The sequence below is a fragment of the Cyprinodon variegatus genome, unplaced genomic scaffold (genome assembly GCF_000732505.1).
Source record: "Cyprinodon variegatus isolate N-32 unplaced genomic scaffold, C_variegatus-1.0 Scaffold510, whole genome shotgun sequence".
In the NCBI taxonomy this organism is placed as follows: domain Eukaryota; kingdom Metazoa; phylum Chordata; class Actinopteri; order Cyprinodontiformes; family Cyprinodontidae; genus Cyprinodon; species Cyprinodon variegatus.
In genome coordinates this window covers 521,194-548,110 of record NW_015150963.1, presented here as the reverse complement: position 1 = coordinate 548,110, position 26,917 = coordinate 521,194, and the positions used below count along the sequence as shown (strand labels likewise).

General features: G+C 38.8%; 3 protein-coding genes across 4 annotated transcripts in view; 2 read left to right on the top strand and 1 right to left on the bottom strand.

The window, feature by feature from the left end:
* The window catches only part of cd3eap (CD3e molecule associated protein), a 7,503-nt gene extending 6,147 nt beyond the window's left edge, over nucleotides 1-1,356 (bottom strand). Inside the window, exon 1 of the mRNA XM_015390755.1 lies at nucleotides 1,202-1,356. Within this exon, the coding sequence (XP_015246241.1) occupies nucleotides 1,202-1,295 (94 nt within the window). The 5' untranslated portion in view covers nucleotides 1,296-1,356. The remainder of the gene's footprint in view (nucleotides 1-1,201) is intronic.
* A 443-nt stretch (nucleotides 1,357-1,799) lies between these two features.
* Nucleotides 1,800-5,755, top strand: LOC107094875 (interferon regulatory factor 2-binding protein 1-like). 2 transcript variants are annotated; one of them, XM_015390753.1, is made up of 3 exons: nucleotides 1,800-2,850; nucleotides 3,150-3,502; nucleotides 3,755-5,755. In XM_015390753.1, the coding sequence occupies exons 1-2, from the start codon at nucleotides 1,841-1,843 to the stop codon at nucleotides 3,460-3,462; spliced, it is 1,323 nt and encodes a 440-aa protein (XP_015246239.1). In that variant the 5' UTR covers nucleotides 1,800-1,840; the 3' UTR covers nucleotides 3,463-3,502; nucleotides 3,755-5,755. The 2 variants fall into 2 exon arrangements, with proteins under 2 accessions (XP_015246239.1, XP_015246240.1); XM_015390754.1 differs by having other exon boundaries at nucleotides 3,150-3,506.
* Nucleotides 5,756-19,566: 13,811 nt separating this feature from the next.
* LOC107094864 (hepatocyte nuclear factor 3-beta-like) lies at nucleotides 19,567-23,052 on the top strand. The gene is made up of 2 exons (XM_015390736.1): nucleotides 19,567-19,967; nucleotides 21,192-23,052. Exons 1-2 carry the CDS (start codon nucleotides 19,896-19,898, stop codon nucleotides 22,524-22,526), a joined length of 1,407 nt encoding a protein of 468 aa, XP_015246222.1. The 5' UTR covers nucleotides 19,567-19,895; the 3' UTR covers nucleotides 22,527-23,052.
* Nucleotides 23,053-26,917: the final 3,865 nt, after the last annotated feature.

The following is a 26,917-nucleotide window of genomic DNA, read 5'->3' as shown; positions in this document are numbered from 1 at the left end:
CAGACCTTTGCTTTAATGCTCTTCTTGGCTGCCCTGTCAGGGTAGCTGGAAGTCTGCAGTTGTGCCATACCTTTTTATCAATCAATGGTGGACTGAATGGTCAACCATGGTCTATTATTGCTTAACAACTAACATCTCTGTTAGAAATCGCACAGCATTCTGTAATGTGTATCAAAGCAAACTTTGCTGGATACAAAACTTACCTTAAAGATATTTGTAAACAGATTGTTTTTTGTAAACAAAATAAACAAAAGCAATTTAACCTTTGCTTTTTAACTCTAGAGTAGTTCTACTTGGAGGGAATCTATGATACAAAAACCACATATGATGGACTGAAGTCTGCAAATGTGGCTTGCTAAAGCTTGTTCAAAAATGTGTAAAACATTTTCTGTTGCCCTTTAAATGACAAATGGTTAATTAATTGAACTAGGCTGAGGAGGATTTAGATATTAGAAAAGGTTTGCTAAAATTTGACCCATTTTAACTTTTGTATTGGCCTAAAACTAGTAGGTGCACCTTGTTGATTATTTACCAAAATCTCCCTTCTAGGCTTTCCCTCTGGATCAAAGTAAAAAAAAAAAAACGCAGAACATTTGAGAAATCAAAGCTTACATTAGATTTGGACCTTTATCAAATATTTGAATACACAAAATAAGCACACAAAAAATATATAATGATATAATTTTAACATTCAAAGATAAAAAAAAAAAAAAAAAGTGTGGATCGGGCTGCTATATATAAATTCTCCCACAAAAAAAAATTAATAATAATAATAAAGTTAATAAATCTTATATTCTTTCTATCAATTTTGTTTTCTTAAGGTAATTCATTAAATAAATAAAATACATTTAAAAGTAGAAAGTTTTTTCCAAAATATCTTGTATATTTAATTGCAGTTTATTTACTAATTCCCTTCTCTCAACAGAATGTTTAGAACAGGCTAACAAAACATGTTTTACTGTCTCTCCTTGAAAACAAAAATCACCATCCTGTTGGATGTTTCCCTTTTTAAATAATATACTACGTTTTTAACCTCAAATGATCAAAAGGTAATCTGGATATAATGTTTTCCTATTTTCTATTTTTTTCCTGTTCTCCTCGTTGTACAAACTTTTCTTTGAATCCTTGAATACTTCCAGTTCTATCCTCTTCCCACTGCTTCTGCCATCAATCATTTTTTTCCTTAACTTGTTGAAATTACCGGTTTCTCCCTGAGGCGCAGTTGTTTCCATGGCACCAGTATCCTCTTCATCCTCGCTTGAAGATGAAGATGATGATGATATGTCTTTTGGCATTTTTACGCTTTTAAAATATAAGCTAGCTGCTAATGTAAACGTTTTTTAGTTCAACACGCATGGCTCTGAAGTGGGAGGACACATGTGTTAACCTGAAGTAATTCCAGACTTTAAGAACCACTTCCGTGTCATATCGGACTGTAGTTCCGCTTTAAGGTTTGACGAATCAGTTTGCGTTGGTCACCCTGAGCCCAAAAACTCAAACCCCCATAATGCCATTCGAACGATTACGTAACCTACCAGCGTCGTTTGGGGGAAAAACAGTTGACAGGAGCGAGAAGTAGGCCGAACTGGATAAACAAAGCAAAATTAAGAAAAACTGCGAAAACGACTCTAATATTTGACACAAATTATCATGTTTATAACCCGTAATGTTGTTCTAAACTCGTGTTGACCCTGCTAAAGAGGAAAGTTTCCAGAAAAGAAAGGGGCGTACACCTGTCGAGCCGAAAATAGGTTAACGCTGCTAACCTGTGTTAGCACGTAAACGTGCTAGCTGGCTGTTGGAGCCCGAACAGGTGTGCCAGGTGGCCCGCTGGCCAGCCATGTCCTCCCCGTCTTCGTCGTCCAGGCGCCAGTGGTGCTACTTGTGCGACCTGCCGAAGATGCCGTGGACCGTGGTGTGGGACTTTAGCGAGGTGGTCTGTCGCGGTTGCGTTAACTACGAGGGGGCTAATCAGATCGAGTTCCTGATAGCAAGCGCCCGCCAACTGAAGCGGAGTCACGGCATGCAGGATGGTAACGTGAGGTCGCCCGGTCCTTCACCCAACAAACACGGCTCCTTAGCGAGAGCGGAACCCGGACCGGACGCTGGAAGGCAGCATACGGAGCGCGTTGACCGCGGAGGAAGGGGAGAAGGCGGCGGGACGGCGATACGTGTCCCGCCCAACGGGATCCACCGAGAGCAGCCGCCTCAAGAGGTGAACCGTCAGAGCCCCAGCAGCAGCCGGAGACCCATGATCGGCGCCGCCATCCCTCCCAATCTGGTGACACAAAGTATTGCGGGAATCCCTCCTGGACTACTTCCGGGCATGCCCGCGAGTCTGACCGCCAGGACAGCGCCGATGAGCAGCCCCATGATCTTCCCTGCACCCGTATTGGCCGAGATGAGTCGCAGACAGCTGGGTATCGGGATGGGCATATCACCCTTCATCACTCCAGAGCTGGAGCGAGAGCTCAGTTCCTCCCAGGGCCAGAGCAAATCCCAGAGTCAGGCTCAGTCTGGCACCAGCAGCTCAAAGAGTGCTCCCCTATCTTCCTCATCCTTTTCCATGGCTGGTGGTGTGAGCCAGACGAGTCCTAAGCCTGCCTCATCCCCAGCCAGACAGCAACGTCCTCCAACAGCGAGGTCTGGAGCTGAGCCTCTGGGATCCAGCAGCTCAGCAGAGGCGGCCACCACTGCTGCAGCAGCGCTACCCAACAACGGTGCCTCTGAGCTGGGATCAGCATCTGTCAGCAACACCCATCCGGCTGGAAACACACTGTCCTGCACTTTGTGTCATGAGAGGCTTGAGGACACACACTTTGTCCAGTGTCCATCAGTGCCGGGGCATAGGTTTGTTTTTCTACTGTTTTATTACTACTGTGTGATCAAGACAATTAACAGCAAAATTAAAACCATTGAAACGAGCTCACCTACTAGTAGTATACTCTTTAATTCAATCTAAATTAAATAAAAACCTGAAAGAAATTAGATTCATGTGGTTTAAATCCACTACCGTATATATATAAGTGTATATATAACTGAAAGGGATCAGATATAAAACAAAAATAAATTTAAATTGTCCAATAAAGACCTGATTCATGTTTTTTTAACTCTTGTTTATAACCTTTTCCTCACCCCATCAAATCCAGGTTCTGCTTCCCCTGCACCAGAGTGTACATCCAAAGCCGAAGGGGAGACGGCGAGGTCTACTGCCCCAGTGGAGAGCGATGCCCGCTTGACAACTCGCCCAACAGCCCTCCGTGGGCCTTCATGCAGGGAGAGGTCTCCACTATCCTGGGCACGGGCTCAGCACCAGCAGGATCTGCTCCAGCACCTCCATCTGGAGCCAGTACAGGGCCAGGAGCTGCTCCGGCGTCTGGATCTGGGAGTGGCCCAGCAGCAGCAGGTGGAGGGGGAGGAGGAGGCGGAGACGTCAATGTTAAAAAAGAGAGGGAGACGTGATGGCGAGTTTGATGGTGACAAGGACCGAACACAGCAGCAGGCAGGTTGTGATTTTACCAAGTATTTATTTAGGCTACAGACAGCTCCAGCGGTCTGGGCACATGTCTTGTTCTGCTAATGCTCACCTGTTATAAAACATGCAAGATTTTTCTTTAATCATTTTCTACTGATTTTCTTAACTGTATTTAGCTGAAGGTTTTGTTATTTATCAGAAGCTTAATGCAGTTAAATTAAATCCTGCTTCTCAGTGTTCGGAGTCTTTATGTCATGTTTGTGTTTCCTGTTTTTACAGAATTTGGTTTAGTACATGAAGAGATGACTACACTGGACTGCTGAGGGACCCAGAAGAGAAACACAACGACCCATAAAGAAAGAAATCCTCCACTACACAGGTTCTGACTCCTCTCGCAGTTCAGTTAAATCCACCTCATCAGAATTCAGAAGCTTCTGTTTTTCTTTCTCTTTTTATTTCCCATCAAAGTTAATTTTTTTCAGCTGAAACTTTGTATTTTAGTCGTCCTTTTTTTAAGTGACTTTAGATTGAATCCTCATTTAAATTCCTTTTTCAGGAAAAAAAAGCCTTTCCTAAGAATGAACAGGGAATATTTTCATAAAACTGTTCCTGTAAAGATGTCTGATGTGCAGTTGATGATGGATTTTCAACAAAAGTAGACAAATCTAAACATTAGTTACAGTTGAGGATCTAATGTGGATCTTTGATGTTCGCTAAGCTAGTTAGTTATTGCAGACTGGTTTGGGTTAAAGCAATACCCTTAGTGATTCAAAGACGCCAAACAGCAAATTAGTACAGCGTCACAACATGTCTACATGGTCACATGTATTATATTCTCTATGCCTGGCATTGTTTCTGTTTGAACTGGTCCAGTTAACATACTGGGATCACATCACTGCAGCACCTATCCTAGGCTGACTTTCTGATCTCCAGGTTTTCTGTGTCCAATTTTAGAATATTCGAGAACGTTCAGGAACCGTTTATCAAAAAAAAAAAAAATGTTGGCTTCCGACATGGCCGTCTCTTTCAGCTTAATTGATCCGAAATTTTCCTCATATCTACTATAGCGAAAAGGGACATACTGGCGTTAGAATAACTCCAAAGAAGCAAAGCAAAGCTGGAATCTATGTACATTGGTGTTGAGCAGGGAAGAGAAAAATAGCTAAAGTGGTTTGTTTAAAAAAGGCAAAGATAATCTTTCTACCGGCAAAAATAAATGACAAACTCAAAAAACAAAACGGCTCTGATGCGTTATTAATGTGTCTAATCGGCTGATTTTTACTTCCACGTTCTGGTTGGAAGCTCAAAACCATTCAGAGCTTTGCTTGGATCTACAAACGTCTTTCCTTTGTTTTGGAAGTTTTGCAGGAAAAACTGTTTGGTTTTGGCTCTCGGCCCGTTTAGTTACTGGATTTCATTCCTGATTATTTTTCTGTAGAAAAGGGTCTAGCACAGGAAAAATGGGATCTTTTCATCAAATCTACCAAGAACTGAGAACAGGCAGCTTGATGGTGTTACAGCAGCAAGACTCTCTGGTTTATCCACTGAATTTCACTCCATTGCCAGATTTGAAAATGTTGGGAACCTTTTGGAAATCAGAGCTTAAAAAAGGAATCATATTCTCTAGTGCCCACTGTCCTGCCTGATCATAGATCTCAGCACACCTGAATCAGGTGGCTGCATTACCTCCTTAGCAGCCATGTAGTTGATCACACATTTAACCAGGACAGGTGTGTGGAGGCCGAGACACATAAAGCATGCAGGACAGTGGTTCCTGGGGGAGCTGGATTAAAGCCCCCCCGCTCAGTAAAATCCACACTTAGATGGCGCTAACCAGATTCATTGCTAAGATAAAAGCGATCATTAAAAATGTCTTTAAATCATTAGTTCTTTATTTGAAATTCTTAAAGCCCTGATTGATAGTGACCACTCTCTCGTGCAAACTGATACTTTTCCTCTGCTTTGATACAGCATTCACTGAAAGGCCAGCAAGCAATGCTTTTAAATGCTGAATTGAATATGATTGGTATTGTAAGGTCAGAACTGGAAATCAGCCACAAATCTCTTGTCGTATCTATTTATTCGTTTGGTATGATCCAAATAGTCCCACTTTGCTGCAGTGAAGATCAAAGGTATGGTGGAGGATTTTCTTTTTCCGGGTGAATCATCTAAATAAGCGGTCCTCCTAATTGTCAGTCATTCTGGTAATATATTTACGTAAGGCCATCCTATGTGCTTGTCCCTTTATCTATCTTTTTCTGCGCATGCACACTTTCAGGCGTATATCTGTGTTGACCTACGGTTTCAGACAGTCATCAAAGCGCACCTTTCTCACCGCGGTTCTTTAACAATGGCAGAGGGTCGTAAGAGAGAAAGTGTCTACGAAGTGCACGAGAAGAAAAGAAAGGCCCCAAAGGAGGCAGATATATCCCGGAACGCTTTGCAGGGAGAGCTCCCTTTGCAAAGCATTATGGGATTTGCTGTCACAGTGGCTCACTCTCGCCATAGGCTGTCTCTACACGACAGCGGTGACTAATAATCAAAGATGGCGCTATGAGAACAGAAACTTTTAAACAACGTGTACGGAATAACGCGCTCTTGCACGCATTTAATAAGCGTTCCCTCTGGAGCGAGTACAGTGTTGTGCATTTTCTTTTTTTTTTAAATGGTAAGGGCGGGTCTTTTAAAAAAATCACTAAAATCCTCCACTATACCTCTAAGGCTCTTCTTTGTTGGACAAAGTGTAAAACTGTGCCTGTGCCATTTCTTTAAAGTGTCACATTTTGACAACTTCATTTTTTTATTAAAAAGGTTTAAAATCCAACCGTAAGAAATCTGAATTTGGACACAATTTGACGGGATGCAGTCAGCAACTATTTAGAAAAAAAAAAAGATTTCTGTGCACCTGTTGTCTATATTTTTTATCTTTAAGCCAGCTTCACAGAAATCTGTGTAAATCAAAGGAAGGGTGATGTTAGCGGTGCCGACTCAGCTTGTTAATGTTTCAGAACATCAACCAGCCGCAGACAGTGTTTGACTGTGTTTAATGTTGCTTACACACATCCAGCCCAGCCTACGCTTTACCCCGAATGTATATTTTAAAGGTATCTATTGATAAGCCTAGGACTATATTTTATACTAGAATGTTCAATGTTCTATGCTGTAAAGATCTGTTATAGTATGTATGTGCAATCCCTTAGTTTTAGTGTATGCAACAGTTATGGAATATAATTACTTTTATTTTTAAAACCTTCTTTTTTTTCAAAGGGAGAATCCACCTAAATATATATAAAAACTTGATTCATAATTAAGGTTTAGCACATGAATTTCTCCCCACATGTGATGAATGTATTAGAAATCATCTCAGATTTTATTAGAGGAATTTAAATGTGGACATTTTGGTGAAACTAAAGTGGGCGGGGCCAGTATTAATGGATGCTTATACTTTGTTTGTGTTTTGGGTCGATTCTCCCTTTATGTGCTGTAAACTCGGAGTCAGACGTTTGGACGCACCTTTGTCATTCATTACTTGCTATGGAAGCATAGTGAAGATATCAAAACGATGAAACTATTTGGATGGAATTGTGCCGCAAGGAAAAAAATGCCTCTTTTAATTCTTTTATCTTCACTTCAGTTAGCACACTTTCTCTCAAGGAGCTCCAGGAGGTAATCGCCTAAATTGGTAATTGTTTTAAGAGATCCTGGAGGTAGTTATAAAGAAAAGACAAAGCACCGGATGAGAAGGTGTGTCCAAAAGTTTGAGTTTCAGCGGTGATGCACACACAAACCAAAGGTCATTTTGAGCCCAACTTGATGTTTCTGGATGTAAAATGTTTTATAAAAATATATATTTCATTGTTTCTTGACCAGGATTGAGACGGCCGCTCTCCTTTATCAGCCTCTGTCGGTTTAACGGGCCCTGTGTCGTGTTTTATGATGGGATGTTATCATTTATAGTGTCCAGCATGTAATTATCCATAGATTGGCTCACTTTTAGAAAAAAGTCTTTTGAACAGTTTGATATCAAGTACAATATGCACTGATACGTAATGCAATCCCTCGGTAAGTGCCTTTTTAAAAAAACGTTTACCATCTGTTTGTGTCTGCGAACCTCAGGGGAAGTAGGAGTGCAATGGACTCTTTGTCACGTCGGTGAAAACCTGAATCAGTTTCCCTTCGATCGCCATCAGGCGGCTTTTTCCTTTCTATCCGAAGCTTTTGTAAAGTCAGCTGGTATTTTTGTTGTTTTCTGTGTGCCCCCCACCCCCACCCCCTTTCTGTTTCAAGTCTTTGTATACACGTACTTGTTTTTTGTAGAGCTTTTGGTTTACTGCAGCTTCATGTACAAAATAGAATCCATAATAAATGGGATGGAAACTTATTTGTTTGTCTTGCTTTCAACAATAAGGAATGTAAAGGTTAAAGAAAATTTATCCTTCATAATGACATGATGTTCTGTTTAAGTATTTAATCAAAATCATTTCACAAATTTAAATCTAAACATATTCCAGACAGAAAGGTTAACTTAATGCACATCTGCTCTTCCTCAGAATTTTGAGAAAGAATGAAAGAGCCGGATACTGTTGCTGTTAATGATCAGATGGATTTAATCTGCTAATCATAAAATCATCACCAATGGAAACACATCTATAAGGCTATTTGCTGCTTTAGAGCACACAGTGTTTAATAGCAACTAGGAAATTAGTTTAGAGAAGCAACTACTGCTGCTAATCAGTCTAAGAAGGAGAAATAAGATCACTTCCTACTGATTAATTGTCTCTTCCAGAGAGAGAGAGATTAATCACAAGTGGAAAACATTTAAAGCTGTCTTGCCAGAAGTTAACAGCCCAGTAAAAAAACACCTAACAGTGTGGGTACAAAGATCAGGGAACAAATGTTATTCAGGATGAAGTTTGAAACAGGACAACTAAATAACTGAAAGAGAAGAAAGCTCATTTGATATAATCTATTCTCTCCACAGCAAATCTGGCAGCATAACTCTGGTGCACTGTCCTCTGCACAAATCAGAACCAAGTCTTTGACCTTAGGCATGTGCAAAGATCTTTATGGGTGCAGATGCTTAAGCAAACAACAAAATGACCCACTTTCAAAGGTTTTATATGATAAAAAAGCATTTTAGCCTTGCTTTTTTTCACTGCTGAGAAGTATTTAAAATCAATATTATGCATAATAACTAAGAGAACCAAATGCATTTCTATAAGGCAGACAATACTGTGTACATTGTTGTACCATTTTGCTGATGGATATGAGGCATTACCTCAGCAACACACGACCACATATACATAACAGAATGTCATGTTGGCCAAACTAAAAACTGCATTTAAAACCAGTAGCCTTTAGCTGGTTAGTCATAACCATGTTAATGCTAATGTAGTCAAATAGCAACGCCAAATTTTCCCATTTCTGTATGGTCATTTTGTATCCTGGTGTAGGGCATTACATTTTGCCTTCTACATTTTTAATTGGCAAAAAATAAATAAATCCTCGCCTATTGAAGTATAACTGTGTGCATGAAAATAAAAATGTATTAACTAATTATATTAATAGCTAATAACTAAAATTGATAAATAACTAATAACTAATTTTTATTGATTAACTAATGTGATTTTTTCCTACACAGACTTATGGCCAGGAGATATTGTCTTTATTTCTGTTTTAAACTTTTTTTCTCTTCTGCTTTAAAAAAAGAAAAGATTTTAAATAAAACAAACATAATCTCTTTTTCTTCACTAAACCACTTTCTATCACCAATATGGCTAAGCTAAGTTAGCTGCCATTTCTGCAAAACCTTGCCATTGTCCCCCAGAGTCTTTTGTCACCGAATACTAAGGTGACTTTTTTTTTATTATGGGTCGTGGTTATGTTATTAAATCGGAGTGAGTTAAAATGTAAGGCTGGTCATCTGACCACCCAATAAAAGTTGATTTAATGACCTCAGAGATCTGCCATGAAAAAAAAAAAAAAACCTAAACATTCTGATAACTAGAATGGGGCCAGGTTGTATAAGAGCTTTACAATCAAACAAGGGTTTAATGTAAATTCTTGACTGGAGAGGAAGCCAGTGTGGGGAGAGACTGTGGTGATGCATCAGCTCTAGAATTGATTGAAAGAGGCAGTCAGCCATGTTTTGGACAAGGTGGAGATGCTTCCGAGAAATCAGAGATGCTGCTGTAGAGACAACAGCATTAATGGCCTCCAAGTTTAAAGCACTTGAAATGTCAATGTTTATCTTTAGCAGTTTTGTTTTTTTTCTTTTCCCAAATATTTGTAATAAAATGTTAACATCCTTATAAAAACACACTGAAGGATAGTACAGCACAGTATATAAAAACAAATCCAAGCATACACCAAATTAAAATCACAACAATATATCAGAACAAAAACTATAAATAAAAAAAATAAAAGGCTTCTCAGGTGATATAAGCATCGCTTACATTTGACATCCAATTACCTCCACCATCTTCCAGAAAGGATAACAATAGGTACCATATCTCCTCAAATTGGTTACATTTACCTTCCACTATATAACTTATTTTTTCCATGACCATGTTAGTTGCCATTTCTTTTAGCCAGTCATTTACATGTGGTGCTTGGACTTTTTTTTCCAAGACAAAGCTATAGGATGCTTAGCTTGTAACAAACACATGTCAAAGAAAATGTATTCCCTTCTTCTTAAAGGCATTTCAGGAGGGTATAACTGCAAAACAAATATGTTTGCTGATAATGGTAGATTAATACCTGTCATTTTATTGATCATATCCCTCACCCCTTTCCAGAAAGACATATGTTCACACTCCCATATGCAATGGTAAAAATCACCTTTGAGTTTGTTGCATTTTGTGCAGGTATCAGGAATATTTTCATTATACTTGTGTAGAATAGCTGGAGTTATGTAAGTCCACATCAACCATTTATATGTCAATAAATTTAATCATACACTTATTGTTTGTGTCTGAGCTTCCATTAGCAGGTTGGTGTTTGTTTAAAACATTGTTTAGGTTTAAATCAGTGTGATTAATATCAAGCAGCTCATTTTAGCTGAATTGTTGAGTTAGCCAAACCAGGGTAGAGATCAGCTACAGTTTTATTGGGTCATCCCTGCAGAAGAAAATGTAACTACGGTAATCAAGTTAAGGTAACGTGTTACGTCATATACTAGATATTATTGTGTAGAATTTAGCTTTAGGGCAGTGAACTATTGTACTATTATTGTTCTGATTAGCTCCAGCCAACATCCCATTAACTCTTACCAGCTATCTTATCAGTACTAAACTTAGACTTAGACAACTTTTATTGTCATTTTGTATATACAGAGTGTATATAAAATGAAATTGTTGTTTTGTAAGGCTTCTGTGACATTTCCATTTCTTAAAGTGCAGCAGTGATCAAATGTAAGCAGTGTGGGAGAAAACACATGGTGCAAAAAAACGCATTAATATATATATGGTGTAATTGTGCAGAGTTTTGGTTTGGTGTTGTCAGTTTGATGCAGAATCTGTGACATGCTTTAGAGTTTTTTCTGTCCAATGGCGGTGGGGAAGAAGCTGTTTTAGAATCTGCTGGACCAGCATCGGATGCTCCGAAGCCTCTTCCCAGATGGAAGCAGGGAGAACAGTCCAGCGTGGGGGTATGAGGGGTCATTGATGATGTTTGGGTCTTGGGATAGGCATGCAAATAAAGGCATCCCCTCCGTGTAATGCTCCCACTCCCCTGTTTTTCAGTGAAATTTGCATGTTCAGGATGTTCCCATACATTTTGCATTTGTTGAAATTTTTTATTTTCTCACAGCATCTAGCAATGTGCAGTGTGTCTCCTAAGTGGCTTGTTCTAAAGGTAACATCTTATGACTCTTTTCAAAACCACTGTTTTTTCATGCCGTCCTATTGTAAAGGCTAGATTAGTGCATAAAGCCCGGAGACTCTTTCCACTAGACCAAAGTGAGGGAAACATGAAAAATATCACATTATCCACCTCGGGTAGTGAACCAAGTTTTATCAGACCAGAAGGAATATATATATATATATATATACAGAAAGTTCTGGGTGTGCGATCAGTGAGACATAGAAGCTGGAATTGGTTTGGCTTTTTCCTCTTCTTCTGACTCTTTGTTTAATGCTGAATGCGTAAGCTTCAGAGGCTCTCCTGCACCTCCTGAAACATCCTGCTCAGTTCAAAGTTTAAAAAAGAAGTAATAAAAAAATTATATAAACTGTTTTTCAAAACTTTTTTTTCCCCCTCTAGACCAGTGCTCTTCAACGTTTTCCAGGCCAAGGACCCCCAAACTAATGGCGAGATGGAGCAGGGACCCCCTAATTATATATATTGTATGAAATTGTGTTCTATCAAACTGGTCCTATAGTCACTCTATTACAGATTTAGTCGTGTAACTAAAGTAATTTCTCCATGGGATTATTAAAGTATTTCTGATTCTGATTCCTGGTTGATGGGACAGGTGTTGTGAATGAAACGGTGCCCAGCTTGAAAGAGCTCCTGTGCGTCGCTCAATGTGTGCATTGATACCTGAAAGACATCTTCAGTCATTAATGCCCTCCATTTATCTGTTTACTACAGTGTGTTGAATTCTTGTTAATGTGGATTGAAATAAATTTCAAATAGTGGACAAAACTGCAGGAGGGAATATAAAAAAAAAAGGGAATATAAACCAAAACTTTTGCAACCCCATGCAGTACCTCTGTGGACCCCCTAGGGGATGTGGACCCCCTGTTGAAGACCTCTGCACTATACTGATTATTTCACTTTAGCTGTGGATCTCTGCAGCTCCTCCAGAGTTACTAAATACATATTTAGCTGCTCCTCTAATCAATGCTCTTCTTGTCTGTTTAGCTGAACAGCCATGTCAGTGCAGGACTTCTATTAGCTTTTGGTTTCACTTTCACTTTATTTAAAGACTTTTAAATAAAGGGACTAGATACAAATGCTCAGTCTCACTTTTCATATTTTGGTTTGTTAAATATACCCAAAGATATGAATAAATTTCACTTTCACTCCATTTATGAAATCCCAATAAAAAGCATTGAATTTGGTGCTTGTGAAATAAGCATTGTTAAAAATTCAAGAGGTAGAAAATAGCTTTTTTTATTGGATCTGCATCCTGAGGTGTTGTTGCTTTCAAACTTGGACAAAGGTGGTTTTTGCCCCCTCTATCTGTGCCAGTTATGTCTTGTTTAACAGCCATGTCTGCTGCTGGTGCTCAGAGAACTTGGTGGCATCTAGGGTCTGTGGCTACAGTGAATCTGTATGTTAATGTATGTAATGTGAAGCGTCTGTGGATGTCTTGGTCTTGATAAAGCGACCTATAAGTAGTGGCCGTTTACCATGCACCCCTTCTCCAACACACCAGAATCATATGAATGGCTCATTGTCAGGCTGCAGATGAGAAATGGAAGGAACTTAGCCATTTGATTCAGTCGTGTTGGAGAAGGTATGTAGGCATAATGAAAGTTACAGCAAAGCAGCTTTTAGAGATTGAACTTTTACCGTCTTTAAGAATATCAGCTCTAATATGTGAAAAGGCAGCTAAAACCTCATTGAAGTCGTTTAATTAAAGGCTAAATTGTCCTCTCAGTCCGATCAGCCACATCATAGAAACTCAAGTCAGTGCTGTACTTTTCCATGCTGTTGGTGGATTTTGTTTAAATAATGAATAAAAATGCAGAGCTGATGTTTTCGTTTTTACTACCAGATGGTAGTAATAACTAATAAGTTAACCACACAGTACCTGAATATCATTATTGTGTTTGTTCACTCAAAGGTTTTAATCAAACTTAATTCTGTCCTTGAACTGTTTAGTTGACCGAATATTTCCCAGCAGCTCAGACTCAGATCTTTTCTTGGATGCACTTTGATGAGCCTGAATGCTGAGCAGATCAGATGCTTCTGCAGGGAACACCAAACCAAAACCCTGCACAATTGCACCATATGTATTTTAATGCTCTGAACTTCCATATCAATGCATTGGTTGCACCATTTTTCTCCCATGCTGTTTAAACTTGATCACTGCTCAACTTTAAGAAATGGGAGTGGTACAAAATGAAATTTCGTTTTATATTTCGTTAAATATAAATATCTGGTATGTGATGTAATTTGATTTATTATATTTTCTTCTGCAGGGATGACCCAACAAAACTGTAGTTGATCTCTATTTGGTTTGGTTCACTCAACAATTCAGCTAAAATTAGCTGCTTGATATTAATCACACTGATATAAACCTAAACAATGTTTTAAACAAACACCAACCTGCTAAAGATAAACATTGACATTTAATTTACCACCAGATGGCGCTGATGATCACATAGTACCTGAAGAGCATTAATCATGCATGTTCATCCAAAAGTTTTTATCAAACTTAATTCTGTCCTTAGACCTGTTTACTTGAGCAAATATTTTCCTGCAGCTCAGACTCAGATTTTTAACTTGGATGCACTTTATTGAGCCTGAATGCTGATCAGATCTGATGTTTCTGCAGGGAACATGTTGCTTTCCAATCGATATGCTCTTTGCTGGTTGATATGTAGTTGCATCCATTTAATAATAATTAATAAAGGCTCATAATGCTTGACGCACGGATATAGGAGTGGGGTTCTCTGCATAACACGGAGCTGACTGCACTGCACAGCACGAGGAAGTACATGGAGCCCTTTACAACTTGATCAAAGCCTTCTCATGTTCAAGAGCGACATTAATTTCTACAATCTGTTCATAGTGGTGAAATGAACCCTCGCCTGCTGGAGCTGCCGCTCTCTCGCCACGTTTCCCGCGTGGTTAAGTCCACGCAGCTGCAAGTGTTCCTACAGGAGCTCCGTGTGGAAATCCTGTGCGCACGGAGGAGCGTGGAAGCGCAAAATGACGCAATTTGACCGCGCGGACGGCGCGCAAAAACCAAGGTCAGCTCATTACAGCCTTTGTTAAGCCAATTAAAGAGGTGATAATGAACGGCATTGGGCTCCCATTGACATGAAAAAACACCCCACGGAGATACGAAGTGAAAGAAAACATGGGCAAGTGTGAAGATACATGTAGACCTAAATCAGAGATATTTAATAAAAAATGTAAGCTGTTTTTCACATCTCTTTTCTGATAGAAGCTACTAAATAGCTATTTAACCAAAAACTATACATTCACTGAAGCCAATATGGTTGTAGGCCTATTACATCTTTATAACAGGGATTTATTATTGTATGAGAAAATGAAAAGCTGTCTAAGTAATGCCAAAATGACCTGCAAGGTTAGTTACAATCTTTTGCAAAAAATAAATCCTGCTAAAAGCAGATCCTTGATGGATCATCTGGCTGCTTGAAAATATTTCATTAAATAGGAGCAGAATAAAAAAGATAACTTCAAGTTGTATGGCTCTCCTACTTTGGTAGCGCCAAATGCCTCGTGGCAGAGAAAAAAAAATCTATTTCGTTCCTAAAAGAGTTTAGATTGCATCTAAACGGCGCTAAGACTTAAAGGGCCGGACTCCAATTAAAAGTAGGGCGTGAAAGTGCTTAATTTCCGCGGCTGACGCATCTCTGCAGGTTTTTCCAGCTTTCTCTCATTTGCATTGGAGCTTCAGTGTGTTTAAGATCCAGCTTTCTGATAGTCAAATATTGCATCCATGACAAATAACACGATATTAGTAAATATTAGATTAGATTTTAGATATCAAATGAGATATATTCTGATTAAAAACCTTTTCCATTCACTCTCTATAAGTAGGTCTACATAAAAAGCTGTCTAATTAGGCCAGAGGCTCATTGCGTCCTCCTTTGGTTCCTTTCTCCAAAGACGCACCCGCGCCCAGCTGCTTCAGAGGAGATCCTGATGCATGGAGCTGTGAGGAGGAATACACATCAGGCCTGGGAGCAGACGGAGGCCTGTGAATGTCAATGCTTTAGCCTTAATGGGAACTCAATGGAGATGTAATTGATGCGCAAGTGGGAGGTCGACGGGATTAGAGTGTGAGAAAGGACCCAGAGAGAATAACAGGAAAGAAAATAACTAGACAACAACCACAAAGATCAGATGTTTGAGATTTTTGAAGGTTAACTGTTTTCCATGCATTTTAATGACAGAATGGGCCTATATAAGATTCATTAAAGAAAAATGTTAAGTGCATTTTACTTTCAGGATATGTGTTTATTGATTTTTTTCTCATCTAGCCGCAACCGTCTGGATTGTCTAAAAGTTTTAGCTGTGGGCTGTTTGCAAAGACCTGTCAGGTCGATTGATAAAGAATGACACCCAGAGAAATGGAGTAAATGTGCTGTTTTTATGAGGTCAGCAGTGCTATGGGAGATTAGAAACAAGATGATTCTACAACTAAGCTCTCATCCTGCCATCTAAGAAAAAAGGTAAAATAAATTAAAGTAAAAATTTAAGAATGCTTTGGTATGATTTATTTTTACATTTTAAATGTCCTTTTTAAGTCTGCTGATTGTTTTTATAACATTTTATTCAAAGTAAAGACCGAACTACGAGCAAATTGATGACAATAAAAGAAAAAAAAATTTTTTTTTTTTTTGTATCTGGAAATTTGACCTTTCTGTTGTAGGTTTGTCATCAGCCTGTTTATTTTTTGAGAGGTTAGGCTTATGTGAGTTATTCAGATTTGTGAGCAAATTATTTTAACCTTACTTCTATTGATGCTGCAATGCTCTGAACACATTTGATCCAGTAGTGATTAGGATGTATATAACTTTTTGAAACCAATGTGGCTTAATCCGTCAAACCAATTTGATTTTAGCTGCCTTTAGGTATTTCTTTTTGGATGTGTTGGTAAAGATTCTCAGTCATCAAGGTCATAGTCTTTCCCAAAAAAAAAGAAAAAAAAGAAAATTAAAAACAATCCACTGGACTTTGTTTCCAAGTTTTAAAGACGTTTCGCTTCGCATCCAGGAAGCTTTTTCAATTCCAAATGTCAGGAATAGTGTTGAGTTCAAGGTTTGGATGTGGCACACTGATAAAGCAAAATGTGTGAATGTTAAACTAAATATATTCCAGCTAATTTTTTTTTATATTTGATTTCTAGTGTGAAATCTAGTAACTTGTAAAATATACTAAAATGACTAATATTACTATAAACTCTTTGTCAACAACAGCTAATATGTCTCCTTCCTCTTGGCCAAATGTGATGGTGGCTCAGGGTCGCTGGTTTGAGCCCCCACTTGTTCTGACTCAGTTGTTGTGTCCTGGTCAGAGGCGCAGCCTGGTTTCTATAAGTCTGCCCCAGCACAGCTGTGGCAAACTAAACCACCATCAATGTTTGCATGAATGACTGAAAGCATTGCAAAGGGCCTCTGGGTCCTTGGGCTTGATAAAGCTCTTTATAAGTAAAAGTCATTTACTTTTTCTGCCATCAGGAAACAGCAGGGCAAGAAAGGTCACAGCTTCCACTGTTTGCTCCATGTTGCAATTGGCAAATTGTTTAAAACTTCACTGCAAAGTGTACTTCTTTGTGACATACTATAAAACAGTTTGAAATAAAAACATGTTTTCTGGGAATATTTTAATCATGTGCCAGAAACACTAATTGGATAATAAAAACGGAGTTTTGTGCATATTTGATCAGAGGACATCGACTTGGAGGCCTGAATGAGTCTGTGCAATTGAGTCCAATACACTTATGCTAACTTATATTAAGGTAAGTAAGTTGATAATTTCAGTCCAAATAAACCATAAAGACCATGCCTACCTTAGAGTTTCCTGATAGATGTTGAATCTAACAATAGAAAATAACTAATTACTGTTAAGAAGGATTTAAAAAGTTGTTTATTTTAGAATTAAGTAATGAAAGGCATATTTCAACAAATATACTAATAAAAACAGAATGACTTTAATAATTAATAAAACACTCTTTTATTACGTGCTTTGTCTTCCATGTAGGTCCATCTGCAGTGGGTGTTTTGCAAAGTAGTGCTGGAAATCGCATTCATTCATTCGCTCACTTTTAAACTTTCATGAAAAAAGCATAAAAATATGTTTTTGATTAAGGTGTAAAATAAAATGTTAATAAACTTCCATCCATCCTATATTCCTTTGTTCTTTAAATGCGATTCTTTGGGGGTCATGGGGGGCCTGGTGTTTATATCCAGGAGAGAGAGAGGAAAGCTCCAACCTGTTCAATTACAGAACAACACAGAGACACAGAACTAACAACCATGCATCCACACAGTCATGCCTAATCACAATCTACATTAACCTATTAAACTAACCGTCCTGTGAAGGAAGGGAAAGGATTAAGCCAGGTACCCTGAGAGAACCCATGTATCTAAATAATGTTTGTTACTCTTAACGGGGCTAATAAAGGTGTGTACGAGTCATTTTGTATAATAAAACCTTTATCTTCACGTTTCATGAATATAATAAGAAGATCTTTTTTTACAATCATGTTGATTTGCTCAGTTTTTCTCCAATAATCCTTGCAGCAGAGTCTCAATACACTGAACTGGCAGCAGCTTTTTTCTTTCAAATATAAAAGGTCCGATTTTTATTGAATATACTTTTAAATTGATAACCGCATGGTATTTACTTTTTCAGCTGCTTTAGAGTTTAACATTAGAATGTTTGCTCTAAAAAGTATATTTAGTTTGGTGTACCCCTGAAGGTTCTTCTGTCCCCCCGTGTATGAGATAATAAACCTTTTTTTTATTCTAAGACCCATGACCTTGCTGCAATTTAATAATGTTATCATAAGAAATACATTTTAAGGTCAGAAAGCTCTGCCAATGAGTTAAATATAAGTGTTATTGAAGATAGCACTGATTAAAATCTAAATCTTTTTAATTGATAAAATTTTCAAAACTTTCAAATTATTTTCCAAGGCATGCAGTAAAATAAGGTGTTTACTGTCAGCAAGAGCTCCTCTGACTTATTCAGGTTAGTTTTTAGAGCCTACAGCTTCAATTGGATCAGAAGAGGGGTCTAATACAAAGTTCAAAAAATAAAATCTAGTTGGATTATCGAGCATCCTTCATAACTATCTCCATAAACCATGTATACTTAACTAGATAATTAAAAATATAAGTAATGGTTAAGTCCATAGGGACCACACTAGCATGTAATTTGTCTTGCTCAGTGATAAATTGATTACTTATTTATTATGGTAACAAAATAAGGCCGAAAATTTTCTATGGAATGTGAATATTTTGGTTCAGTGAACTATTATACTTTATGTGAGACATTTGGCAGAGAGCAGGGGGGTGATTCATTATGGAGCAAATATAATGTATCATCTTTGTAAAAGCTGGGTACCTTTTATTGAGAAGGTTTATGTTTTGGAGCAAAACATCCAGCTTTAGATTTAATCAAAGATCAAATAACAATAAAGCCTTTATCGGCTGAAGAACTTCACAAGCCATCTTGTTAACAATACATTTAGTGCTGTTTTTTTTTTTTTACTTCAACTATAACGATTTTTATATTATTTGTTTCTTGCTGAAATGGGACCACAAACAAGTTATGTCAATAAATGTTCAACTTTAGTAAAAAAAATATATATTTGTGGTGATTTTGATAATTTGTTGATTTTTTTTTTTACCTTACATTCACAATACCCCTCAAAAACCTTATTAAAACGTCCCCAAGTGAAATGTGAATTGTTTTATGTGCCACTGTAGAGGATAACAGTCTATTTATAAAAGAAACATCTCTTCAAAATAAACCTTTTTCATTTGTGCCATATAACTTTACATTTTAATTATTTATACAACTTTCTTAAAATGTAAATGCAAAATAATTCATTTTTATTTATAGTATTCCTTAAAACCAGTAGCAACGATTCTTCATGGAAGGAAAAAAAAAAAACATCCTGTAATTGTAAAGAGCTTTAGTATCTCTGAATCATCATGATAAAAAGTTGCTGCATTCAGGGCCACGTTACTCGCCCGGGTGGCCGCTGCAGCCGACGGGCCAATATACAGCACGCCAGGGGGCCACATCGGCCTTTTCGCGGGGCCCTTCCTGGATCCTGACACGGTATTCAAATGTCAGGAGCAGGGCGGAACCTGCAGCCACCTTTTATAAGGGGAGGAGGAGAAGCGCAGCTCCTCACTGTGTTTGCGCGCTGCGCCTCCGTCCACTCAGAGCTGCGTCCCGAAGGGCCCCCGGCGGGAAGGGAAGACCAACGGGCCACAAGAAGAAACCAGCGACTCTCTGTTATTACCATAAAATACCATTCTAAAACAATGGGTGACTGAGAAATTAGAAATATTGGCTGAATTAATCAGAGGATCATCGCTGTAATCCGCAGTGCTGTTTTATTTTTTTGGCTACTGAGGAAACTTTCTGACCGGATTTTCCTTTTTTCTAAGGATTGTATTTCTTTTTCTATATATAAAATAAGACTTTTAAAATTCAGTTTAGATATTTTTTTGTTCTCTGAAGATTTGAGTTGGGGATGTTGAGCTCTGTGAAGATGGAAGCGCACGATTTACCAGAATGGAATACCTTTTACAGCGAGGCCAGCGAGGTAAAGAAAAAAAAAAAAAACTTTTAAACACTTATAAATAATAAAACTATTTTTTTTCTTTGTTTCGGAAATTCTGAAAGATTTGGGAGAATTTAAAATTGGTGGTGAAGCGGAGCAGACGGGAAATGTGGATTAATTTAGTTTGCGCAACAGGAATTTAAATGAAATAAAAGTGCATTTAAAATATATCTTATATATAAAAAGAGATTTATGAGTATAAAACCATTACGAACGCTTTGATTTAAAAAAAAGCAACAACAAAAAAAATCAAGACAGCAAAATTACTCCTTTATACCAATGTTGATGTAAAAAACTCCTATCTTAAAAACTTCAAATTCATTCTGTTCGCATTAAAATTGTGAGAAAATCTTTTTTCTAATGATATAAGTAATATAGAGGTTTTAGTAAATTCTAACAGCTTTGGAGATAAAAATCACCATAATATTAACAAAAAAAAAAATCAACTATAAAAAATAAAATATACAATTTTAATTCTAATTAAACGAAAAATGACGTATTTTGATATAAATTTGCTCTTCAATAGATCACCTTTTGTTTTTTCTGATGTGGAGTATCGACAGTTCAGGTGCTAATGACGCATCTTTCCCCTCCTCGCTAATTTAATTAGAGTTAATTTCATCAACAGCTCCAGGTCTCACCGCAGCTCCATGATGAAATTACCAAGAAGAAAGAGTCTGGTAATATTTAACTAATAATCAGTAAACGGGGCTGTGATAGCGTTTGTTCCCAGCAGCAGATTTACGCATGTTGGCTCACAGCTGCTGTCAAGACTCATTTAAAACAAGCATATTATTTAAATCAAAAAGGAAAATCTAACTATTTATTTCACATTCGGAGCTGCTTATTCCTGATTTTTCTTTTTTTTTATTCCATGGCGACAGTGGAGGAGGCAGTCTGAGCTGAGAGGCACCATGACGCGTCTTTTTACGCATTTTCAGGTTAACACAGCTGTGTGAAATCCAAGTCCTCTCTCCGCACACTGAGACCCTCATTGTTCATTGATAAGAGTGACTTTTTAAATAGAGCTTCAGGCTGTTGCTCAGATTTAGTTTATTTAAAAAAAAAAGGTTAAAAACTCCCTGATTTGATCGATTAGGTTCTTATAAATAAAAAAAAAAGGGTTGATTTAAATTAACCAGTTCTCTCTTTTTTATTCCTTTGCTAGAACTAACTAGATGTTGTTTTTTTCCACTCCCCCCACAGATGTATTCCTCTCCCAGCACCATGAACTCTGGTCTGGGCTCCATGAGCTCCATGGGCTCCATTAACAGCTACATCAATCTGAACCCGGCTACAGGCTCGCCAGCAGGCATGAACATGGCATATCCCAGCCCCAGCCTCAGCAGCTCTTCTCTGGCTACAATGGGCACTGGGCCCAGTCACATGTCTCTATCCCCAGTGGCGTCTTCTCTCAGCTCAAGCACCCTCACCCAACTGGGCTCCACTGCTCCAACCTCTCTGGGCTCTTTGTCGCACTACCAGAACATGAGCCAGTCCATGAGTCAGTTGGGGTACACCTCCGCTGGCTCCCTGAGCAGAGCCGGCCCGAAGGAGATCCCCCCTAAGCCGTACCGGCGCTCCCTGACCCACGCCAAGCCGCCGTACTCCTACATCTCGCTCATCACCATGGCCATCCAGCAGAGCAGCAGCAAGATGCTGACCCTGAACGAGATCTACCAGTGGATCATGGATCTGTTCCCTTACTACCGTGAGAACCAGCAGCGCTGGCAAAACTCAATCCGCCACTCGCTCTCCTTTAATGACTGCTTTGTAAAAGTGGCTCGGTCACCGGACAAACCGGGCAAAGGCTCCTACTGGACTCTGCACCCGCAGTCGGGCAACATGTTTGAGAACGGCTGCTACCTGAGGCGCCAGAAACGCTTCAAGATCGAGGACAAGGCATCCAAAAAGGGAGGCAAGACCCAGGAGGGGGGCTCAGGGAAAGGAGGCCATGGTGGAGACCACCTGGGGGAGGATCACAGCCCCACAGGTGGGTCAGAGGGCGCAGACTCCGCCCACTCTGATAACTCCCACCCAAGCTCTTCAGATGACCAGCCTCATCAGAGGAACACCTTGGTTTCTCTAGACTGCTCTCAGCTGTCCTCTTCACACCTCCACAGCCCGGCTGCCTCCCTGCCGCCTTCCTCCTCCACCTCCTCCTCCATCCCCCCATCCTCCCTATCCCTCTCCGGCACCTCCCCCTCCACCAACTCTCTCCTCCACTCCCAATCCTTAGCCAGCAGCTCTCACCTCCTGCCCAACGCCATGCAGCAGCACATGGACCTACAGAACGACCCCCTCAAATCACTGGACCCCCACTACAACTTCAACCACCCCTTCTCCATCACCAACCTCATGTCCAACGAGCAGAAGATGGACCTGAAGTCCTACCAGGATCAGGTGATGGCGTACAACGGCTACGCCAGCGGCTCGCCTGTGGGAGTGAAGCAGATCTATGACAGCCCCAGCCCGGCTGCCATGGACTCTGGAGCTTACTACCAAACACTGTACAGCCGCTCGGTGCTCAACGCCTCCTAATATGGACACACACACCTTTCTGTAGAGGTGAGCCAAGATGGAGGCTTGTGTTTCTAAAATGGACACCGAAGCTGTGGTTCTCTTCCTCTTTCCTTCACTCTCATTTGGCTCACATTCAGCCGTCTTCACAGGTAACGGCTGCTGCGTCCGAGGGACCACACAACTGTTTGCTTTTTGTCAAAGAAGGAGACTGTGTAGTTACAGGAGCTGGACAATGGGACATTCGAAAAGATGAAGATAATGTATCTGTTTGTAAGTCAGATTCCGTCCTTGCAGGGCGAAAATTAAACCTGTATACAATGTAAATAGAGGAAATGTGCATGGGAGGGGGAGGGGGGGGTCAGGAGGTTTGCATTTATTTATGAAGGGAATAAATTTTAATATATCTTATGAAGTCGGGCCGGTTACAACCCAAGTTAAATTTTTCGTTTTTGCAGAGAAAACGAGTTTAGGTTACTGCTTCGGACAATGCGAGACAGTTCAGTTTTGTGTTACAGCATTTTTTTGGTCATTAAAAAATAAAAATTAAAAACACCCAAATAAGGTAATGTTATTTCTGTACAATCAGGACAGTTGAAAAGAAATGCAACAAACTCTGAAGCCCTGGATGAAATTAAACAAAGCCACTGTGGTTAAGAAAAACAAAACAAAAAACAAATTAAAAAAAACATAAACAAAAAAAAAAGTCAAAAAATAAAAAAGAAGAAAAACATTATAAATTGGTTTCATGACCCTAATATTCCATATATTTTTTCCATATATGGCAGCCTTGAGAGTGAATGGGTTTTTGTAGACTTGAGCTTTTTGAAGAGGAGATCAGTCAGTTACCATAACAGTGAGAAAAGGGAGGGTGAGATGCACTATGAGGAGGATTTACATACAGTACTTTGCACTCTGGAGCTCCCACAGGCCAGGTGAGCTGATGGCGTGTGTGTGTTTGTGTGTGTGTGTTACAACAATGCATAGGAACACCCACCTGATGCTGTCGGGGGGGTTTCAATCGGCCCTCCAACGTCCAAAAAGTGCCTTTTCTTCAAACGCCTGCTGATCTGATAAGAGATCAATGTGTCGACAATCTGCTGAAGGATTTTTTTTTTCCTGATAAGTGCAGGAGTTTCAGGTCACATGATGTCCTTTGTGAAACATGTTTCGGTTTCCCAAAAAAATAATGTCTTTTATTTAAGCTATTTTCCTTTTCAAACTCTGAAAGTGTGTTGATATAATATATATTATGTTTTTTTTTTTGTTGTCGTTGGTTTTACATGTGATTAAATTGATTCATGTTTCATTTTTCTTATTAAAAAAGGCAAAAATGTGGGAAAAAAAGATGTGCATTTGTTGTTTTTCCACCTTAATATGAAGAAATCAAGATGCTTCAAAAGAAAAATCACGGTTTTAGTTGTAGCACCCTTTGCACCCATTCAATCAGTCTGGGTATTTTTTGGCGAGGTCCTGCCACAGGAATAGCAGCAGCTTGTTGAAACAGCTCCTGACCAAATGACTGTGGTGTGCGACATGTAGGACCAAGCAGACTAAACATGGTCGGATCCTGCTGAGAGCCTCAAAGCACATCTCCTCTGCACAACCCATCAGGCACCAAGTGAGAGCAGGACCACTCCAGAAACTACTGGCCTTCCTCTTGACCCTGCACAAGGAAAACGATCAGCGACACAACAAAAGCAAATAAACGGAAAGAAAAGTGGAGAGGAGAATCTTCAAGTTTAGGAGTTCTGTCTGAACACAAGGAGCAGATATAGGCAAGGTTTTAAATTTTGCACATGAGCATCTTAAAATTCGGTATACCTTACATGTTTTATGTACATTTCTTAGATCCTGCTTCCATGCTCCATTAACGCCCCTCGTCTCCATCCTGGTTGTCTGGCTCACAGTTTTTTTCCTACTATGGTTCTTTCATTTCCTACGAAATGGCAGTAATAAACACAATCCCTTAACTAATTCTGATTTAGATCAACCAAAAGCGGTGGATTTCTGTGAAGCAGAAGAAAGAAACACTAATTTCTTTTGCGGGGGTTTAGAACAGATGAATCACTCTGAATGGCCCAGTCAAAGTCCAGACCGAAATCCAATTCAGAATTTTCAGCAGGACTTAAATATCAATGTTTACAGACATTAGGATTTAAGTCTGTTTGCGAAAACAGATCACAAAAAGCACCGGATGCTCAGAGGCGTAACGAGAAATAGCTTATAAGGGTGGCCAGGCAAAAACCAATGTACATTTTGGGGGGTGGCTGAAAGCGGATAGGCACCAGAACCTCAGGGTCAGCCTACACTGTTCCAACAGGAAAATTAAAAAGCAAAACATTCATATTTTCTAAATCAAGATTCCTACTTTCATACAGCCTTTGCTAACAAATAGAGACATATATTTAAACACCTTGAACACCCGTAATTTCTAGATAAAAGGTGTAATGGATAAAACTCAGCTTTGAGTTCTGGGGCATAAATCTTTTCCATTGTCATTACTTACCTGCTTGTATCAATAAACATTCTGCATAAAATTGATATTTAAAAGCACTAATATCTACATAAATTGATTATTTGATAAGTTTTTATTACATTTCTTATTTATCTATGATTTCACTCCTAGATGACTTGCAGAGACACATCATTTTCTCTTTACCCCATGTAACACTAAATCTAATTCTAAAAAGAGCATGAATTCTGTACTTATCATCTTTGATAATAATATACTGATGTGTATAAATAACCACAAAAAAATTAAAATGTTTTGAATATTCCCCTTGAGAGTATTACTGCTCCCACCATTTGTATTAGAGGGGGAAAAAATAGTATGGGTGGCGACAGGGGTGGCCATGGCCACCCCTGGCCCCCCATCTAGCTCCGCCCCTGGATGTGCTGCACCTTCATCCCATTTTCATGAAACCTATCTGCCATTTTACATCTATGCTCTAATTACTGTTGGGCTGTAAAATTCAAAAACATAGATCACAAAACAGGAAAAAGTTAGAGTGGTATAAGTTCTTTTGCAAGACAAATAACAAAAGTTTGGAATACCATGGATACCATCTTAGCATATAAGCAGTAAAATCATATTTTGATGTAGTTTTTGCAGGCGACTTGCAGGCCTGCACAGTTGGCCAGCCTCCTGCTTGGCTGTTTCTCCCAGAGTTGGCCTTCCCCTCAACACAGGCTGTCTCAGCTTTTTCTCTTTTGTATCTTACACTGAGCAGCATTAACTGCTTATGCATCCTTCATCATGCATCATCATCGTGAAAAAGGAATTTACCAGCTAGGAGTTATTAAACTTATATACCAGAAACCATAGCATTGAACTAACAAACTCTTTTTACAAAAACGATTGTTTTCCTCTTGGTTCTGCTAAATATATGACATCCAGAAAGGCGAAACAGTTTAAACAATCTGAAATAGATGATTTTCAGAAATGTGATTCCCAAAGAGCTCTCAGCTAAGACCTTAAAATAAGTCCCCTCTTTTATTTTCTATCTGTTTAATTTATATCTGATGCCTCTGCTTTTGATCCTCCCCTTTTCCTAATGGTTCAATGCACATGCTGTGCTGCATATATCTATGATCAGATGGTTTCTGTACTCTAAGGAATATTTTTTTTTTTTTGCTAAATGGCAAACACAATCCATGCAAATGATTTCAAAATCTGTTTTACATTCGTAGAAGCAAATAGATAAAGTATAATGGGTAAATCCTATCATTCTGTTAATAGCATAATTTAAATATCCAATCAAATTTACCAAAATATTCTGGTTCCTATACGCACTCTGCTGCACTATTCAGATCATCCTGCTACAAGGAAAGAGTGCAATGTTTAAAATGAGTTTTAATTATTTAAAGCTAACTGTCTATTAACCATAAAAATCATGTTTTTGCTTTTTTTTTCAATTTTTTTCTGTTGGAAAAAGTCAATTTTGATATTTCATCATCTGCTTGATAAAAAGCAAATGGTGCTGCTTGTAGTTGGACTTCATGGGTTTGATACCTTCCTCAGATCTTTCCATGTGAAATTAAAATATGGAAATGTATCCAGAAATGTTAAGTAGATTTCACCTCATTTATCTTTGTATTTCAAAGTTGTTTAGATACACATACTAATATAATATAAGTCTACTTTAAAAAACCGAGGGGAAATGGTTCCCTTCATGTGGGTAAATTCTATAGGTTTGTTTTTTTTACTTATAGTTCACATGTTTAAATATTAAAAAAAAATCAATGCTTTTCCAGATATTGCTATATATTCTTTTTGTATGTTTTCTAATACAGAATCTGGAATCCTACTACTAAATTAGATCATATATTCCTGCTGAGCTCTGGATGAACAGACGGAGGGACAGACGGAGGGATAGAAATAGAAGTTATGTTACAGACGGAAAATTGTT

What these genes read in the sequence shown, in the direction of transcription:
- LOC107094875 (XM_015390753.1), top strand. Translation starts at nt 1,841, where the DNA reads ATGTCCTCCCCGTCTTCGTCGTCCAGGCGCCAGTGGTGCTACTTGTGC. An exon ending in CCATCAGTGCCGGGGCATAG is followed by an intron (nt 2,851 to 3,149) that starts GTTTGTTTTTCT and finishes CATCAAATCCAG; the next exon opens with GTTCTGCTTCCCCTGCACCA.
- LOC107094864 (XM_015390736.1), top strand. Translation starts at nt 19,896, where the DNA reads ATGTTGAGCTCTGTGAAGATGGAAGCGCACGATTTACCAGAATGGAAT. An exon ending in TTTACAGCGAGGCCAGCGAG is followed by an intron (nt 19,968 to 21,191) that starts GTAAAGAAAAAA and finishes CTCCCCCCACAG; the next exon opens with ATGTATTCCTCTCCCAGCAC.